We start from the raw sequence: 20,226 nt of genomic DNA on the forward strand, positions 1-20,226 counted from the left end.
TTCTTAAAAACACATTGAGTTTCTTTTCTTGCTTCAAAATGAAACTTCCTAATAGTAGAAAACTCAAATACATCCAATGGAACAAGAGTGGAATCTGAATTCCAATGATCTGGGTTTCAGTTCCACCTATACTAATCATCACTAGCTGTGTGATCCAGAGCAAGGTACTCAGCCCCTCTGAATCTCCATTTTTAAATCTGTGAAACACACACACACACAACTTTTTATATAGAAAGTGTAATGCTGCTCATTAAATCAAAAATGATATTTTCAAGAGCTAAACTAGTAAAATTCACACTTAGTGAACTGGATTAACCATCTGTGCTAGGAAAGTAAGACACTGTTTATAAATGTGTGGCTAATGAGTTTTGAAATTGCAAAAATTCCAATTGAGATCATTTGGGAGCAATCCCAGAAAGTAAGCAGAAAACTAATTATTTGTATTATAACCTGTTTGGATAAGGACCATGGGAAACAGAAGCAATGAATATGAAGAGCCACCAAGTGCAGCGCGGGCAGTGCCTATCCATGCTTAGTGCATGGAGAGAGAGGTTGAGTTCACTAGACTTAAGCATGATGGTTTTCTTGGCAAGGCTATTCCTTCTATGGGTTCAGGTGCTAAAAGACACATATTAGGACTGGCAAATGCCCCTTTCTCTGGTTCCTACCCCTTAAGCATTCTTTTAATAATTTGGTTTCCTGTGTATTTATCTGTCAGGAGAGGCTGGGGTAACATGAACATCTGGTTCACTTAAAATTTGTATTTTTCACTTTAAGTGAATAAATTGGCCTACTGATGATAATTTGGCTTCTGAAATAATTAGCATGCTGAGAAAGAATGTTCCTATCTGCTGACTCAAGCCTTCTGGGTAGCCCAACAGCTGCATTCCTCATTGTAAATTAATCCATGAACATCTAGCTTTTTATATTTCAGTCTCTGGGAACTTGATTAAAGCAGGTCCTACCCTGGGTGCCCTTCTGGATCCACAAAGTCCAGGACTGGATCTTAAACCATGGTCAATGCACCGGGTGAATGTCATGTTGCTGAGAGCTCTTTTGGGTGCACTTTCAGCCTTTCCCTAGAAGACATCTTTGTTTTCTGGCAGGAACCAAGAAAGTTAGCATTTTCATTGTCCATCACAGTCAATCTTGTAGGCCTGTTGTGTGGATTAAAGTAAGTGACTGCTTTTGAAATTGTGATGTTCTGAACTGTTATTAATAAACAAGTCCTTTGTCACAGGAGTAAAGCAGGATAAATTAAAGCAAAAGCTGGCTGGAGAAGACCATTCCCTCAACTCTCTATCCTTCCCTGTCTCCTCTGTAGGTTCAGAGGTAGGACTATTATTTCACCTCCACATCATGCACCCTTCCCTAAGGCACTCCTCAAGAGTTAACTAAGCTCACAAAGTTCCTCAGTCTTGTCAGGAACCCAAGGGGCTTCAGTCTTACTCTGACAACTGAAGGACCAGAGCTCTAATTGAAAAATAACACCTTGTAAATCAGCTCTTACTACCTTCCTTTCATTGTCCATCATAGACATCTCAGCAATCTCATTTAATCCTATGGTAGAGCACTGAAAGAAGAGGGAAATGTCAAATCATCTTACAGGAAGAGTCAATGAACTTGCCTCATGACTGCTGTGGAAATCTAACTGAGGTCCATGCACTACACACTACAGTCATCTTGTAAAGAAAGATGTGGATCTGAAAGATGAGTAAAGGTTCCTAGAGGGTAGTGAAAGGCCTGGGCCTAAACCCTTACATCTCCCCTTCGATATCCCATATTTTAGAGTTGAAAATCTCATTGAGAAGGTAATGGTGGAGTTAAGGTAATTAGAGAAATAAATATGGTATCCCATGAATTATGCTTGTATAAAATATCAGGCTCAAGTTTTGGGATAAACATTAACATCTCTCAGGCAATTGGTCTCTTTCACCAATTTGAAAATGGGCCTCACTTGTCCAACATGGTCCATGGAACAAAAAACCTAATAAGACAATAGGGAAGTAGGTATTTTTCCAGCTGGCACGTAGTCTCCTGAAGCAACTGAAAAGTTTAATTTGGTTTTAAAAAAATAGCAATATAAAATTTGCAAATAATGCATATATCTGGATTATATTTGGCCCTGATGTAATGGAATATCATCACAAAACTACAGAGCCAGGAAGGATTAGTAATTATTTTTTTTTATTTATTTATTTTTTATTTTTTATTTTTTATTTTTTTAAGGATTAGTAATTAATTCAACATTTCATTCTATCAATAGGAAATAAGTCCAGGACATGAAATGACATACTTAAGGCCACTCAAGGAATAGATGGAGGAGCTGAGAGTGGAATCCAGGGCTCCTGACTTTTAGACTAGCAATCCCTCTCCTCTGATGTGCTACTCCTTATGTTGGCAAGCCTGAGACAATGAACTGGTCACCACAGGACACTATGTTTCATGCTGGAATCCCCAGTTACCCTTCTGGCCCAAAGTTGGAAAGCAGCTTGTCTAATTGTGAGGTTGTGGTACATTTTAATGTGGAGCATCAACAGAAGACATCAGGTCAGCAATTTTGGGATGGTGGAGATCCAGAATTCTTTGTTCCCAGAATCAACAGGCCTTGGGTCTCTGGCTTTGAACCCAAAACTGTCACCTGAAGAGCCAGCTGGGTCTTTTCAGATGAACTTACTTTTGCTCTAATGTTTACATATTTGGGTGGGAGATAGGGAGAAACTATCACTTATTGGAACATATCATGAGCCAGAAGCTTTACATCTATTGTCGCATTTAGTCCTCATATCTCCTTGACCTGAGGGAGCTTGGAAAGGTTAAGAAACTGACTCAATTAATCCCCACAGAAAAGTAAGGTGAGATCTTAGTGTGCCCCCTGGTGGGCATGAGAGAGGAAGGCAATGTCCGGGATGTGTGTGGTGTCCTGGTACTTCTTGTACCTTTATGGGCAGTGCTGAAAGGGGTGTCAAGCCAGTGTTCCTGTCATTGTCACCCTCTCCTACTGGTAAGAGTGTGCTAAACAGGAAAAGCTGTCTTATTGCCTCCTTCAGTTTTTTTTTTCCCTCTGTGTGTGAGAAATGATCTAAACTTAATAAACTTAGCTTTTCTGACTTAGGTTTATGAGAGAAGCGGGAATGTAGCCTGCTGCCTTATAAAACTATTGTGAGAGTTCTAGTGGCTGAAAAGGCTTTCAGCACCAAAAATTACCTGGTGAATATATCCATGACAGAACAAAAGTCTGGTCCATCTTAGAATGCAAGACCTCTGTGTTTTGTTTTTAAGATTTTATTTTATTTTTTTAGGTAATCTTAGACCCAACATGGGGCTCAGACTCACAAGTCTGAGATCAAGAGCCTCATGCTCCACCAACAAAGTCAGCCTGACACCCCTGTTTTGTTTTTAAGTATATGGGAAGAAGGGTGTTTCTGTGAATTGACAAATCATTTCTTCTTAGGACTTAAAGAAAAAGCTACTGTACTTGTCATAAACTGATATTTTATTCTGAACTCCCCCGATGCAAACAAGCAAACACACACCAGTATGTCAGAGCTAAGCCTACATCAAATAAGAGAAGTTATAATCAAGACCTCTTTGAAAGCTGGGGAATTCGAATATGTCACAGACTTTTGGGGGGATGAGGTTAGTTTTATTAGAGCAGATCCTTTGCTTTCCTGCTCCACCACATAGTAGCTCTGTGACTTTGGGCAAATTATTTTACTTCTCTGAGGCTCAATTTACTTATCTGTAAAATGAGATAATTCTATGTACAGCACAGACTTACAGGAAGATACAATGGGTTGAGGGAGGCAACGGTTTCAACGAGTACTTGGGATATGGTAGATGTCAGACACTTGATGAGTTTCCTGCTCTCTGTTACTCAAATATAAAAATCTTCATAGTTGGCACTTTTCCCATTGTATTCATATGACTCTTCTACCAGTGTATGGAAAGACAGGCCATCTTGACTCGGCTCCCACCATGGGTCTGTATGGAAGTCTCATCGATGTCATACAGTTGATTACAAAGGACATATAATTTGTGAGGTAAGCCTAGGTACCTTGATTTCAGAACTCATGATTGCTTTCAGCAACCCCAGTCCAAAGTGAGGGAGCAGCTCAAAAGACAAGCTCATCTGGAAGTTTTTAAAATCGCTGTATTGAAATGATCCATCTGTGGATCTGTCCTCCCACTTGTCTATCAGCCCATCTTTGTGTCTCAGAGTCCTGTACAATGTTTGCCTCCTAGTGACTCAGCCAACACTTTTCATGATTCTCTCATTAATCTTTGCAACAACCTCAGGTGGTGTACACTATTACTATCTGCACTTTATTTGTAAGGAAAGGAAGGCACAGAGAGGATAAGCACCTTGCTTAAGAACACACAGCCAGTAAGTGGTGAAGCTGCAACTTGAACCCAAGTAGCACAGCTCTACCTAGAGGATGAACTCTGAATTTCATCTGTGTTAGTGCTCAGTAGATACCTGCAGGTGTTTTGCTACCCTGAACTTATTTAATTGATACTAATACCTCATGTTAATTATCCTGACATAATGATTTCTACCTTGCTTTGCAGCAGAAAAACAGCAAAATAATAGAAAATTTGTTAGAGCAAAACTTGAACCTCCCTTCCATCTGTTTTCTATCTTGTTAATGCTCTGCTACCCACTTTATCTTCATCATTGACCACATTCTGTTACTCAACTGAAATTCCCTACATTACAGTTAGTATAATATGTACGACTAGTAAGCAAGGCAAAACAACCCCATTCTTTCCAAAAATGCCTTCAGAAATGCTGTGCCAGCCTGTTGGGAAAGGGAAGGAGACAGAGCTGAATATTACAACAAAACTATCAAAAGCTTCCCATTTGCTGCTTTTGTATTTAAATATCATTTTTTGAGATTGGATGCTTCCTCTAATCATATAAAGGCCTCAGGCTCCTGATAACCAATCTTCCCTGTGGATTTATGAAAGATCTTTGTTCTACATCAATATAAATCAGATTACAAACAATACTTTCCCTCGTTTACAGGATTTCTTTCATATGAGGAGGCCAAAGGACACAACCCCTCAGTGCAATGTGATATGGATTGGAAAATTCTTCATACAACATAGAGAGATACAGGGAGAAAAAGACAAAGGAAATGTACTAAAGAAGCTTCTTTTGAGGCTCTGCTGTAAACTGGTGTACGGGTCTTGTTACTTTCTCTTTCTTTTAGCCTTCTGTGGTTTGAGGGTAGCTGTTTATCCGAATGAGTTACTTCATTTAGCAAATGATTAAAACCCACCGAATCTTTCCCCCACTTTTGGAATCAAGTTTGCCTAACACTCTTCCCTGCTGCTTGTGAAGGCCCCACAGGGGCGCTGGTCATTACAGTAGGGAGCCACCAGCCGCACATAGCCTTGGTGCTCTTGAACTGTGACTAAGATGTATTGCTCTGAGGGTGAGCTCTTAGCCACCATACCCACTGGCACTTAGTAGACACATTAGTTTTCAAAGATTTAGTAGGATAAGGAGAATGTAAAATAGCTAATCAATAATTTGTAAATATTGATTACATGTTGAAATGATAACATTCCATACATACTTGGGCTAAATAAAATATATTATTAAAATTAATTCCGCCTGTTTCTTTTTTATTTTTAAAAGTAGCTGCAAGAAAATTTCAACTTATAGATGAGGCTCTCATTTGAGGTGTGTTTTATATTTCTATAGTGATCCTTCATATGCTGAATCCACAGTCCCCAGTTTCCTGCCAAATGTTCTCCCATCTTTGTCCCAACTAACTTGTTCTTCTGGGGTCAGTTCTAGCATTACCTTTCAAGACGTCTTCTGTGATTCCTCACCCATTCCCCTGCTCTACTGGTTGACCCTGATCATTTTTCCCCCAGCTGAATCTTAAACTCCTTAACACCTGAACGCCCTAATCAGACCCATTTTGTCCTTCTGCTGGTCTATGAGCTCAAGCACCTGAGGACTGCATTTGTCTTATTCGCTTCCATATCCCTGGCATGCAGCACAGTGTCCAGTATTAAAGAGAGGCTTGAATATGTTTGTTGAAATAAATCAATGAATGAATAAATAAATAAAGTGGAGTTGCCTTCATTTACAAACACATATATCTCTTCTCGATCCATGGCCTCAACCACAATTTCGAAAGTTTATGATCTGCCATGATTAAAAAATTAACAGAGGAAACTGGAAAGGTTAATGTGGTTTTAACCCTTTGTCATATCTTTTCATATACTGTCTATCAGGTGATTTTCTTCTTAAAGAATACATGTGTTAACTGGAAGAAAGGTGTATTGGAATCACGGGTTGAAATGCTTAATCGAAGCAAAGGAAACATATGAGACTTTGCACAAAAGGAAGATACAGGGGATGTGAGAGAGAGGATGCTAAAAGCCCCCGTGAAAGGCTCTAACACGACGCTGAGGCTGTTCATTACAGGGCAACACTTTCTACTTATTATTGCATTTATTGTTTTAACAATACCTAGGTGTTTTTGTTTTATTTCATAGATTAAATTGTACTTTTTGGCTTAAATATAGAAAGAATTTTTGTTTTAAAAATAGCTATGGCAAGAAATTATACAAAATATTTTTTAGGAAACAGAACTTTCAGAAGAAACCTTTTTGAGAGAAACCTGAAGTAGGTAAGAACCAGAACAAGAAAGCACAGGTTTCCTTCATCTTCAACACATTCCCACACTCACATTCATACACACACACACATTCACAAACACACCCACACTCATACCCCCCCACACACACCTTCCACACACTCATATTCACTGCGATAGTCTGAATGTGTGTTTGTGTCCAAGATTCACATATATGCTGGAGTCCTAATGCCCAGTGTGATGGTATTAGGAGGTAAGGCCTCTGGGAGGTGATTAGATCATGAAGGGTGGAGGCTTAATGAATGGGATTAGTGCCCTTATAAGGAGCTCACTAGCCTCTTCTGCCACGTGAGGATACAATAAGAAGTCTGCAGCCCAGAAAAGGCCCCTCACCTAACGTTGATGACACCTGGTCTTGGACTTCTAGCCTCCAGAACTGTGAGAAACAGATTCCTATTGTTTATAAGCCACCCAGTCTGTGGTATTTTGTTATAGCAGCCAAATGGACTAAGGCACTTACCTACATGCACCCACACTGACATGTATATTTACATACCCACACTCATACTCTAACCCCACACACATATTAAAAACTCACACTCATTCACACACACATTCACACTTATCCATTGTACTCACACACATCTACAATGCACATGCACACACATCACTAACATGCATACTCACACTCACCTACATCCACACCTTGTTCCTTCAAGGTGTCCTGATTCCATTTAGCACCAATTACTCTCTTCTGATGTAAACATCCTACAAAAATGAAAGGTCATCTCACATTTCCCCAGCTGCAGGAGAAACATGTTCTCACTTTATTCATAGACTAATGGGGTTTTACTTGGTGCTAAGACCTGAAATCCCCCTCTCTGCAGTGGCAGGGTGTCCCTCTCATTGGGTTTCCCAGTATTGATCAAAGTGAAAACAAACAAAAAAAAACCAACAAACCACCACACATACGTCTTTGCTTTCTTTCCTGAGGTCTGATTTTGGTCCCACCACAAAGCACCTGATCTGGCTGCAGTATTTCTTTCTAGTCTGACATTCAGATGAATCCCTATGTCATGGCACCATCCCAACAAATTCCCACGCCTGCCTTAGAGTAGCATAAGAAATCCTCAGTTGGATGAGTGGGACAGGAAGGGTTCCAGACAGAAGGGCAGTGATTTCTGCCAGCAGCAAGCATCATAGTACCTGAAATCCTTTCTCTGAAATCACTCAGCTCCCTAGACCTGTGTCTGTGTTTGTAACATGAGGTAGGACTGCATGCTGCTTACATTTCCTCTAGCTCTTGGGCTCTGTAGTTCTGTGGTCCAAAGCAGGCCTGCTTGTCTCAGTAGTTCTGGTCAGTCTTTCAGTCTCACTGCCAGGTGAGTGGCCTACTTGAAGCCACTAAAGAAACCCAGGGTTTTGCAGGAAAAGACTTACTCCTGTATCAGACCTGCAAAACTGAAGACTAGATCCAACACTCCTTAAGGAGATTCTCAGGCTGGACTCAGGAGATTCTAAGGTTTTGAAGATGCCCTGTCTTGATCACCATCAGGTGCCAATTTGTAGAAGTTTCTAGTATTTACATTTTTAGGATCTTAAGCCAGTTCTGGTCCAAAGCACTCATAATTCTGACTCTGCAAAAGGGAAAACTTTCTTTGTTTCTTTTTTTTTTTTTTTAGAGTTTTATTTATTGATTTGAGAGAGAACGAGCGCTTGTGAGCAATCACGCAAGTTGGAGGAGAGACAGAGGGATGAGGGGAGAATCCTCAAGCCGACTCCCCACTGAGCATGGAGTGCAATGCAGGGCTTGATCCCAGAATGCTGAGATTGTGACTTGAGTCAAAATCAAGAGTCAGCAGCTTAACTGAGCACCTTTCCCAGGTGCCCCAAAAGGGAAAATTTTCTAACAGTAAGAGATGCTCACCATAGCATGGATTGCTTACAAAGTGAGAATTCTCTCTGTCCCAGATGGTCCCACCAGAGGTATCCATCTGTCCTGGCTGGAGTGGGAGCAATGTTTATGACAGGAAGGATAGACTAGAAGAGAGTTAAAGTCTTTTTGAATTCCAAGACCTCACTTTAGAATTTAGGCTTTTTGAGGATTAGGGACAAGATTAAAATGAGAACCAGAGAAAAATTTGCATATGCACCTTGGCTGAGCCTTACCTGTGGCTAACAAATGTTTATTGGAATGAAAACAATATATTTTTTCAGATCACTGCTGAGGACATTTTGGGAGACGGAATCTTTATGGAAGGAGGAATTTTGGTTTTGACCAGTTGCTTACTTGTGAAAATGAAAACCAACAGCCAGGAACTAAGCTGGGTTCTTCTATAATATTCACAAATTATGGCTGCTCTAAATGTCTTGCTTTGAGAATTATCTTGCTCTTAAACAAGGCTTTATTTTAAAATAAATCTTAAGCTGCAGTTTTAGTTTCAAAGTGAAGAGCTTGATTATGACTCACTAAGCTATTTATAGTAGTCTCATACCAGACATTTTGTGTGCATGTGAGAGAGAAAGGAAAAGAGGGAGAAAGAGCTCATTTCTTGCCTGGCTCATTTCTTAAAACTGAAGAAGATTGCAATTATCAAAATCTATCATGCTAACCCCATCAGAGGACTTTATATTCATTTCTCTGACTGTTGGGGTTTCATGCTCATCAGCTTCATAATTGCAAAACTGTTGATTTACCCTTAACTGGAAGAGGAATGCAGGCTTGGAGAAGTAAAAAGGAGTACAGCTCACCTGAAAACCTTTTATCATGAGCATGTCAATCAGGAGTTCAAATAGTATTTTCTTTTCATAAAGATGAGTCACGATGTAGCAGAAAGAATTCTGGATGGGGTTTTAGTCTCAATTCTGCACTATGTAGCTGGGTGACTGTGGGAAGAACATCCTCCTCTCTCTGACCGTTAGTTTTTCCATTTGTTAAATGGGGATACCTAGTACTTACCTCACAGGGTTTTTAAAGGATTAAGTGAAACAACCACACCAGATTTCAGCATTTTGTGAAACTCTCACATCCTGTAATAACATTAGGCCTCATCGTTTTCTGGAAGGTTGTTCAAGTGACTACTGTTTTACTGCTATTCCTGAGGAAGAGCTGTTTTCCCTTCTGTTCATAATATTTTCTACTATTACTTGAGTTCTTGAGGCAGAGCAGCCTTCCTTCTACCCTCTCCCTTTTTGGTGACTATAGAAAATATATTTCTGAATATCCATATACACAGACTTCCCATCTTTAATTTCCCAAAAAAGTGAATAAGTAAAAGGTGGTATGGTCACTGCTGGGCAGTTTGTAGGTAGGGGACATAAGGGTGGCTGGGAGGGGCAAGAGCCCGAAGAAATGATGCAGTGGGGTCAGAGGATGGACATGCCTGGAGGTGGGAAGGGATGGAAGTGGATGAGGAAAAGACATAGCTGTGTGTGGGACAGAACTCAGAGCTCTCACCCTTCTTTGGCAGAGGTCAATGGCATCGAATCAAGTGTCAGGAGGATATTGGTAAGAAAATGAGCTCCAACCAAGTCTCTGAAGCCTCATATAAAGCCATTATGGAAATAAAACTTAATTTTTGGCCTTGAAACATTGTTCAAATATATAATTCTTTTTATATATCAATTATATCTCAATAAAAACAAAGACAAAAAAACACAACAAGTATATAATTCTCTTAAATTTTACATTGACACTGAAGACTTACCTTCCAGAAAAGAGAAATCTGTTGTCTACTGTAATCAATGTGCTTTTTCATGTACCAGACATCTAATGTACCTGTAGGTTCTGTTTTGAAGGGGAAAAAAAAATATATATATATATACACACACACACACACACAGATATATATATATATATATATATATGCACAATATAAGACCTTTCAAAGTCAATTACTTATTTAATAAATAATTCTAGGAGAGTAGGATTTAGGACAATTTTAATTTTCTTTGTACCCCAGTATTGTTTTCTTTCTGTCAAACAGTGAACATGTATATTGTTGGTCATAGAAAAATCAAGGTTACTTAAAAACAAATTTTAAAAAATGATGAGGAGGAAATTAGATTCCTAACTTGCCCTTAAAATATGTATTAATAAAATAACTCAAAGAAGGTATGTGTGGTTATTTCTTTTTTGTTGGAATGCAGAAAAAATTCTCAGCAGAAAGATAACATAAATCACAAGGAGCACATTTTTTGATCCTGTAAAAAAGGCAAAAAACAAATGATAATCTCTGTGTTCACATCTATTCCTGAACTTATCATGTTGTGGCATAATTATTTGGTTTTATGATCATTAGGCAATGATCTACTTGAAAGGAAAACCTATCTCATATATCTTAATATATCCTTCATACCTACACAGTGCCTAGAATGTAACAGGCTCCCGATAACTCTTTGTTAGGTGATGAATGAACAAATGGAAAATTCAGACAATATTAGCTACTTGATGCAAAAACACAGGCTGAACTGACAGAAGGAATGACCACCAATCTATAAGACAATGGTCAAATACGACCTACTTTAATTTGAAAAAGTCAATCAAATAGACTTGAAAAGAAACTGAATAATCAGCTCCTACACAGGAGCTGATTAAGAGAGAGTTTGTGTAAGAGAGTAAGAGAGTGTAAGAGAGAGTTTGTGTGCACGTGTAAGTGGGTGAAATAGTTTTATTTCTCCCATTATCAGATTTGTTTTGATTTACAGACAGGGGTGGAATCTATAGAAGCAGCCACTGAAAAACAGTGATAAATGTAACTTGTTTATCACTGACACTTAGAGTGTATTGAGATGAGGCTACACAGAGGTTCCTTCTGGAGTGGCAAGTTCCATTTAACCAGATGGAAGTTTCCAGAACATTAAGTCTCACTGGGAAAGCAGAGGACAAGAAGTTAGAGAGAGGAGAAGAGAAAGAGGGAAAGGAAGGGAGCACATGCACTCACACATAATATGTGCAGGTCCTATGGGGGCCCACTCACAGTTACATCCATGTCTTCCTCAACCTTGTGACATACACAGGTCAAGAGCAGTAGTTAAAGAGTGAGCGCCAGAGCAGGACTATATGGGCAAATCCCAGCTCTGTAATCTTGAACAAATGTTAACCATGTCCTTAAGCCAGTTTCCTCATCTGTTGAATGAGTGTCATAGTTCTCTGTTACATGGAGCTGTTGTGAGAATTAAATGACTAGAAGAATCCTGATCCATGGTAATCACTCAGTAAATTTAGCTGTTGCTATTTTCTTCATTTGGAAAATGAAGTGCTGAGAACTAAAGGAGCTTGTTCAAGGCTCCAGAACTAAAAGTGGAGAAGCCAGGTTTTGAACACTAGTCTGTTTCATCCCAGAGCCCGAGCTCTTTGCTCTGCACTTTGCAATTACCTGGCTCTGAGAAAGCTTAAAATTTCTCTACAACACTTCTACCCCCAACAGGTTCCCTTTCATGTTCTACTCTCTTCCTTTGTCACTTCCTTTTCCTGCCTCTCTCACTCTCTTCCCTTTCTGTTTTTTTTTTTTCTAAATATTCACTTATTTTCTTCCCTTCTCTTCCCACTAGTGATAGCTTCTACCCTTGCAGTGAGGACCTAAGACATTCTGAAAATGCTTTCCATGCTGCTTCAGGATTATGAATAGTGACCCAGAAATCAAGACTATGACTTTTTTCCCTCTAGTCCAGATGCAAAAGGGAAAAAAAGCATAGGCAAGAGAAGGAAAAGGGACCTGACCATTATCAACCACGTACTATGTGCCAGAAAATATTTGGACACTTTAAAATACTGTACATTATCTTACTTAATCCTCACACAATGCAGGAAGTGCATGTGACTACACCTGCTTTAGAGCTGAGGACAAGAAGCCTGATGAAGGATAAATGATCTACAGAACACGTGGAGCTGGTAAATGGTAAAGCCAGGGGCTGAACCCAGGTTTCACTGTTTCCAAAGATCCTGCTCTTCTATTACAGTTCACTACATTGAGCAAAGATCTGAGCAAACTAGATTATCCAGACATTGATTACGTAATCAGGATTTGGAAACTTGGGTGTGCTCAATGGCAAAGCCAGCTGACCTGTTAGTGCTAATGTCTCCAGTTAATTACATGTTGGCAAGAAATTTAAAGGAACATTCATTGCCTCATTAAAGATCTATAACCTACCAGATTACTACAGAGCTAAGAATTGAATTCTAGAATCACAATCTCTTCAAAGGAAAAATTGCAAGTGAAACTGAAATTTTAATGGTGCCCACCTGCAGTGTTAGCCTCTATGGGAGAGAAATCATTAGTTGAATCTGTGTGAGTTTCAAAGCGTAAAATTTCATGACCAGGGGTGTCAAACACTGCTGCTTAAAAGCAACATAAGAGCTGATATTAAAGAGTATGTTTGATATTCAACTGACACAAAATCACTTGAAGTTCTAACCTCAGTGTTATCTAACAAAGGCAGGTAAAACTATTATAGGTAGGCCAGAAAAGGAAAGTCAAAGGCCGATATCCAAGTGAATCCAAAGCAAGTGGGTACAAATTATTAAAAATACAAATATTGAGAAATGGAAGTCAGGTCTCCTGAGATGAAATTACCTCCTATATAATAAATGGGGAAACTATAGGGTTGGATAGAGTCACCAGTGTGGGAAAAAAAGCAAAGATACTAAATTAAGCAGGAGATTCGCCTAAATGACCTTGAGTGTGCTTTCGATTCTAAAAGCCCAAGATTCTGTGATTCTGTGCAACAGTATGTGTGGCAAACAAATCAGAGCCAACCAATGTGCTTCTGAAATGAGCATCCATATCTGAAGCCAAGGCAAGTGCAGGAACGTGGACAACAGCAACTGAATCGCAGGTGAAAAGCAATCCCTCAAAAAGAGAGAAGTTTTTGCAGGCAGTAAGGAGGAGTATAAAGATTTCCAAGAACAGTGAAAATGGAGAATTTAACACAAAGAGAATATGGAAAGATATTATCTTGGGAGGTTTCAGGCAGTGGACTAAATGAAACACACGAGAATTTTTTTGGTCCAAGTCATGCTCCCAGCATGGCAAGGCAGAGATAAGTTATTCACTGCCTTGGTTCCTTGATGTGCACTTTTTGGGGATGACACATTTATCTAAAATCTAGTTTTAAACAATTTGATTCAAACAGATCTTACAGGTATCTACTTGGTTAAACAAGTTTTACATTGAGACATTATGACCTGCTATGCCTGCATGGGAAGCCCTATACAGACTCCTACATTCCTCTTCCTTCTTGATTAATAATATTTAAAACTTGGTTCACTCTCTCTTTTCACCTTTTTCTGTCCACTCTTTTTAGTCATGATGTGAAGGGCCACCATCCATAGGTTGTTTCTGCCCTGGAGCTGGTACCGTCAATCCTTCCACGTATCTACTTCTAATGATATGTTTCTCTTCAGTTGCTGTTCTTGTTTCATACTTCACTGAGCAAAAGGAAGTAATCAGACAGGGATTCTCTCATCTTTCCACCATGAAAACCTCCAAATTTTTAATTAATTCCCAAACATAGCACCCCTACTTCCATCATATTTCAACCCCTTAACCTGAATGCTGGATCTCATTTTCTTGCTTTATCAAGGACTTCTCCCCCACTTCTCCTGTGTCATTAATTTCTCCCTCTCTGCTGGGACTTTATCATTACCTTGAAAATATACTATATTTCCTCTGATCCTAAAAACAAAACCAGGCAAAGCATTTCCTGATACCTCATCCTGCTTCAGCTACTGCCCTGCATCTCTGCTCTCCTTCACAGAACTTCTTGAAGAGGTGAACCGTCACTGACCCTCACCTCACACTCACTCTCAACCTTTAGCACCTAAGAGTGTCTTCCCATCATTCTACTGACACTGCCTCTGGTTGGCAGTGAAGTTTGTGTTGCCAAGTCTAATAGTTACTTCTTTATTCTTATGTTATTGGACTTCTCAGCAGCCTTTTATATAGATGAAGACTCTCTCCTTTTTTTTTTTTTTTTAAGAAACATAACCTTTTAGCATTTTTTTTAAAAAGATTTATTTATTTATTTGAGAGACAGCCAGGGAGGGGCAGAGGGAAAGGGAAAGAATACCAAGCAGACTCTCTGATTAATGTGGAGCCTAATGTGAGGCTCAATCTCATGACCCTGAGATAATGACCTGATTGGAAATCAAGTGTCGGACACTGAAGCAACTGAACCACCCAGGCAACCCAACTTTTTAACATTTTTAATATCCAGGTCACAAGTGAAGACCTTGTTTCTCAACAGAAGCAGGAATGTTTCGCCTATACTAAAATTAATGGAGGCATTGTGCCAGAGTGGTGATGGGAAAAATGCAAGTTACATATACAGTATATAATTTTAATTAAGCTCAAAAACAACCAAAACCAATAATTGTTTAAAGATAGATACATTTCTGAAAGCTATGAGAAAAGTACTGATAAATGTACAGGATAATAGTTACCTCTGGGGAGGCATGACAAGGGTAAGAATATATTGGTAATGTTATAGTATTTAAGTTGAATGGTGTGTTCATAACTGTTCATTTTGTTGTTATCCTTTGTAAGTAGAAAGTAGCTTAAACTAGGATAATCATAGTGGCAACAGAAGGAATGAACAGATTTTGAATATGTTTAGGAGAGTCAAGTGCTGATATAGGGGAATGGGGGGAAAGGAGAATGTTTTTAAAAGAGAATTTAAGGAAAATTTCTCAATTTTTGACTTCAGTAAGTAGGAAGATGGTGACAGTGTTTACTGAAATAGAAAATATTGAAACTGAAGTATTTTAGAGACATTTTGTTTTGGAGAAAAAAGTTCTTGTCTAGGCTATGTGGGGTTCAGAATGCCTGTTGATATCTTGGTGAAGATATGGAACAGGATACCGGAGCACAAATTCTGGATAAGGTCATCTCAGAAAAGAAGGAAGCCCTGGGTAAAGCCATAAGGACTGATACTGAGAAGAGAAAAATTACCAGCAATTCTGGCCAATAGAGCAGAATAAAATCCAGGAATATGAGATTTCACAGAATTCAAAAGAATCTAGTACTTCAAGGAGGAAATAGCTCCCTTCTACTGCAATGATCATGGAAGCCATATGTTCCAGGTAAGGGAAGGCCACAAGATTCTCTTGAAACTCCAAATTTCTTCTTGGTATTGTATCCTCCAGGAATCTTCCCCTAATGTTTCAATATAGATGATAAGCCCCTGAGTCTGAGGATCTGATTGTTTTTCACTGTATCCCAGCACCTGGCATAGTTCCTGATACACACTTTCCTCTAAGATCATCCAGAGGAGCATATTTTTTCATCTGTTTTTGTTTGGAAGGCTTCATGGAAAGCATTTCTTCTTATTGGGATAATCACCATCTTATCAAATAATTGAGCCCAGACATTGACTTCTTCCAGGATAAGGATTGGGCTTAGAGGGCACCAAAAGAAGAAAGGAGAGCAGGGCCTGTCATTGGGTTTCAAACCTAACATTTTCCTTCTAATGAAAATGTTTGCATGTAATTCTCTTTTGAAGGCTAAGAATCTTTCATTCTCATTTTCTTAAGCCTTAGGCAGAAAGACACAAATATGATATTTTCAAGTTTTGCTAGCTTAGGAGTCAGCAAATTCTGGCCTGAGGGCCAAATCTGCTCCCTGTTTTGGTACAGCCTGTAGACTAACAGTGGTTTTTACATTTTTAAATGGCTGAAAACAGATAAAAGAATATTTTTTCATGATATATGAAAATTACAAAAAATTCAAATTTCAGTGCCCATAAATAAGGTTTTATTGGAACATAGTTTGTCTATGTATTTATATACTATCAATGGCTGCTTGTACACTAGAATAGGAAATTTTAGTACTTATGATAGAGATATGGTCTGCAAAGCAGACAATATTTACTGTCTGGACCTTTACAGAAAATGTTTGCTGACCCGCGAGCTAGATTGTTATGAAGTACTTGCTAACTAAAATGGTAAAATAACCTCTAGTATTTAATTGGCCTTCTCAGAGCCAGGTAACTGGGGTACAGAGCAAAGAGCTTGGGCTATGTGATTAACAGACAGACCAGTGTTCAAAACCTGGCTTCTCTGCTTACTAGTTCTAGAACCTTGAACAATCTCCTTCAGCTCTCAGAACTTCATTTTCCAAATGAAGAAACAACAACTAAATTTACTGAGTGCTTACCATGGGTCAGTGTTTTCTATTCATTTAAATTAACCCATTTTAGCAATATTTCAGAATTATGAATGAATGAATGAATGAATGAATGAATGAATTGCCTAGTTTCTCAATGTGAGAAGAGGTGGCTACAACTGGTCTGCATCCTCTTTGGGGGTCTCTAACCAATCACCCATGCCATCACCTATGATGGGGGAGGACTACTCTTTTACTGCTCCGGCATAAGTTTGAGGATGTAGCATTTCTTTTATTAAATTTTCCATAAACATGTAAATAAGACTTTAAAAAATGGGGAATGAACAGACAGAAACACCTAATTCATATTATAGCTCTAAGAAATGGCTTGTTCATCTTTATTTTGGAGTCTCCTCCTGGGTGTTCTGAGTGGTGAGGGAATCAACTTCCCCCAACACCTTGGCATATTCTCAGGCATGTCTGGGTGCCATGCAGCCCAAACTCAAGAATGTTTTTCCACTACAGTCAAAATATGGTTACTCAGTTCCCAGTATCAGGCTTGCTTCTGACAGATATCAAAGAAGGGGCTGTCCCCCTAAACAGAGGAAAGCAGTTTGTTCCTTCCTACTCCATACTTAGCGGCCATTTAAAAAGTGTTTTTCATGGAGGACCATGACAGGAGTTGAATCTAATGACATAGGAAAGGGCCATATGGAGTAAATAAAGCCTTCATTCTCTGCTGATATGATCTAAATAACTGTGCCCAATCCACCAGGAGATAACATTGCTCTCAGTTTTGAGCAGCAAAGGCTGCAAAGAGCTCTATCGTAAAGTCATTCACAGTTTTAAAAACTAAAAAAAAAAAAAAAAAAAAAAAGCTTACTAGTGATTTTTTTTAAATGCCAAGTTACATATGAGTACGCATTCAAGGGTTGTAAAGGAAGAAGTGCTAAAAAAAATTCACACCTTTTTGGCTGACATCAGTTGGTGTTTCATAAAGAAACTGATGACAGAAACAGCAGTAAGGGTCAAAAACCATGCCACTCAAAGTAAGAGGGAAGAGGTCTTGCATCAACCCACAGAAAGATCAAACACAGACAAGGGAGATGCAGACATTGAAAGGAAGCCCACAGAGCTTGGTAAAGGTGGTGTCTCAGAGGATGGGTTTCCTCACAAACGCCTGTGAGTACTCTGAATGAGCCAGTTCCTTGGTTCAATTCATAACTGTCCATGAGTTCACAACCCTAATTAGTACTGCATTCATTGTTACGATAGTGGTTTATCTTAGGGGCTATGAGAAAGTTATTGTCCTACCTTGAAGTCTTTTTAAGTCAAGAGATAGACATTTAAAAAAAAAAAAACTTTTTCACACATCTCCAAACCGGTCATTATTAAATGTTAGTGAGAATTACAAGAATTCACAAGCTCAGAGCTTCCCTGGTTTATAGATTTAAGCCTCATGTGACAGAACCTGAAAACTTCTCAGCCTATTTACTACCTTGGCCTTGGACATAAAATATGGCCCACTTTCAAAAATTTTATCTGTAGACATATGCACAAAATCTAATCCATGAAGTATTTAAAGAAATACATTACTTTGACTATGTATAATAAAAGAATAAAAAGAGTAAGCTCTGGATTATAAAAATGACAAATATTGAAACAGAGAGCAAGTGGCTCAACATTAGTTTAAGAGATTTGTATGATAAAATGAGAAGGAATAAATTATAATGTATTGGATGGATTTATTTTAAAATAGTTTTTAAAAATAAAGAAATGCAGTTAATATAAGAAAGGAAGAATATACAATTATTCTATAACATATATTAGATGTTATATCTTATTAATAGGCCCTTGGGTCCTTGAAAGTCAGTCATTGGAGTATCACTGATAAGTGTCATCAGCAGTCAAAGTCCATTAGCAGCTCACAGAAAATGAATGTAACTTATTATGAGACTAATAGGCACATATATCTGTAAGTTTTATAAATAAATATTTAGATTTTCTCACATTAATACCTCAAAATAGTCACATAATAAAACAATGGATTATACTACAATAATTTTTCTTCTGAGCTAAATTTATAGATTAAGAAACATTATAGTATGTCACTAAATGAGTGCTTTTAAAAATTAATATTCAGATGGCTACTTCTTGTGTATCCAAAGATCTGCCAATATTGACACAGAGTTCATATGGGTAATTTTGCTCCAATAAAATGTTTGGTTATACCTTAGTAAGTTGTCTTCCCTATAATTGTCAGAAAGAAAAGCCCATCAGACTGAGAACTATATTTGACATCCTTTCCATAGCTATCGGCAGTCTGGTGGCCATCATTTGAGCAGTAAGTATCAAAGGCATGATGCAGTGCAGTGCCATAATATTTGGAGGAGAGATGATTGCTGGATGTTAAATTTTATTTAAAATGTTATATCTCCAGAGTCTACCTTCTTTCAAGCTTTTAATTTTCATAGACTCCAAAAGGTAAAATGTATCAAGTTTTAACTATAAAGGAATAAAATTACTGGTTATGGTTTTGTGGAATGAGAGAGTTCCTGAGATAGGAAGTGAAATAGAAATAAAGTTATAATCAAACATTACTGAAGCATCAACTTGCGACCAACATGACAACATGTGGCAAGCAGGAGTAGGACTTACATAATGTTAAAAATTTCCTAGCAATATAAACACTTCACCCTGGACAATTACAGTACTTAAACTGATGTAAAAATTAGTTTGTTAATTAATGTACTCATTTACCTGTTAGTTAACGCTAATGTTAGTAAGAGTACATTTACTTGTTAGCAATGCACTCGTTTACTAGTTAGTTATTGGTACTGAACTTGTTGATTCAGTACCAGTATTTTAGAGATCCTGATCCAAAGAAATCCCTATATCTTCCTCTCCCCCTCCTACCTCTCCTTCCACTCCTCTCACTCTCCTCTTTATTTTTTTTTTTATTTTTTTATTTTTTTTGATTTTATTTATTTATTCATGATAGTCACAGAGAGAGAGAGAGACAGAGAGGCAGAGACACAGGCAGAGGGAGAAGCAGGCTCCATGCAGGGAGCCCGACGTGGGATTCGATCCCGGGTCTCCAGGATCGTGCCCTGGGCCAAAGGCAGGCGCCAAACCGCTGCGCCACCCAGGGATCCCTCACTCTCCTCTTTAATACACATACCTTCTTCTGGTGTTTGTGTTCTCAACGATTCACTCCAATCACTCCAAATACCTTTATGTAGGTGTAGCTTAGAGGATATCTGAAATTCATACTCTGTAAATGGTTTCAGATCCAGTACATCATATCTTCCTTTTGCATTTGTAGCATGGACCTTGAATCAGATAAAATTTTTAAGGTGGTCTATTAATATTAAATTAAAGGATTTTGACACACATAGGTAAGAAACTTGAGTGGATAACTTATTCCTTTCTATTTTTTGAGATCTGTCATTCATTGAGAAGAAAGATCAATGACAGGGTTACTGAACACATGACATTATCTG

At 38.5% G+C, this 20,226-nt stretch overlaps 1 protein-coding gene across 5 annotated transcripts in view; it reads right to left on the bottom strand.

Annotated features, from left to right (window-relative positions):
• Positions 1 to 20,226, bottom strand: part of IL12RB2 (interleukin 12 receptor subunit beta 2) — a 72,946-nt gene that overhangs the window by 28,607 nt on the left and 24,113 nt on the right. For all 5 annotated transcript variants that reach the window (XM_025428078.3, XM_035716956.2, XM_025428077.3 and 2 more), the window contains exons 7-8: positions 19,905 to 20,055; positions 10,328 to 10,407 (exon numbers count right to left, since the gene is read on the bottom strand). In XM_025428078.3, coding sequence (XP_025283863.1) covers positions 10,328 to 10,407; positions 19,905 to 20,055 — 231 coding nt within the window. The remainder of the gene's footprint in view (positions 1 to 10,327; positions 10,408 to 19,904; positions 20,056 to 20,226) is intronic.

Source organism: Canis lupus, chromosome 5, assembly GCF_003254725.2.
Source record: "Canis lupus dingo isolate Sandy chromosome 5, ASM325472v2, whole genome shotgun sequence".
In the NCBI taxonomy this organism is placed as follows: Eukaryota; Metazoa; Chordata; class Mammalia; order Carnivora; family Canidae; genus Canis; species Canis lupus.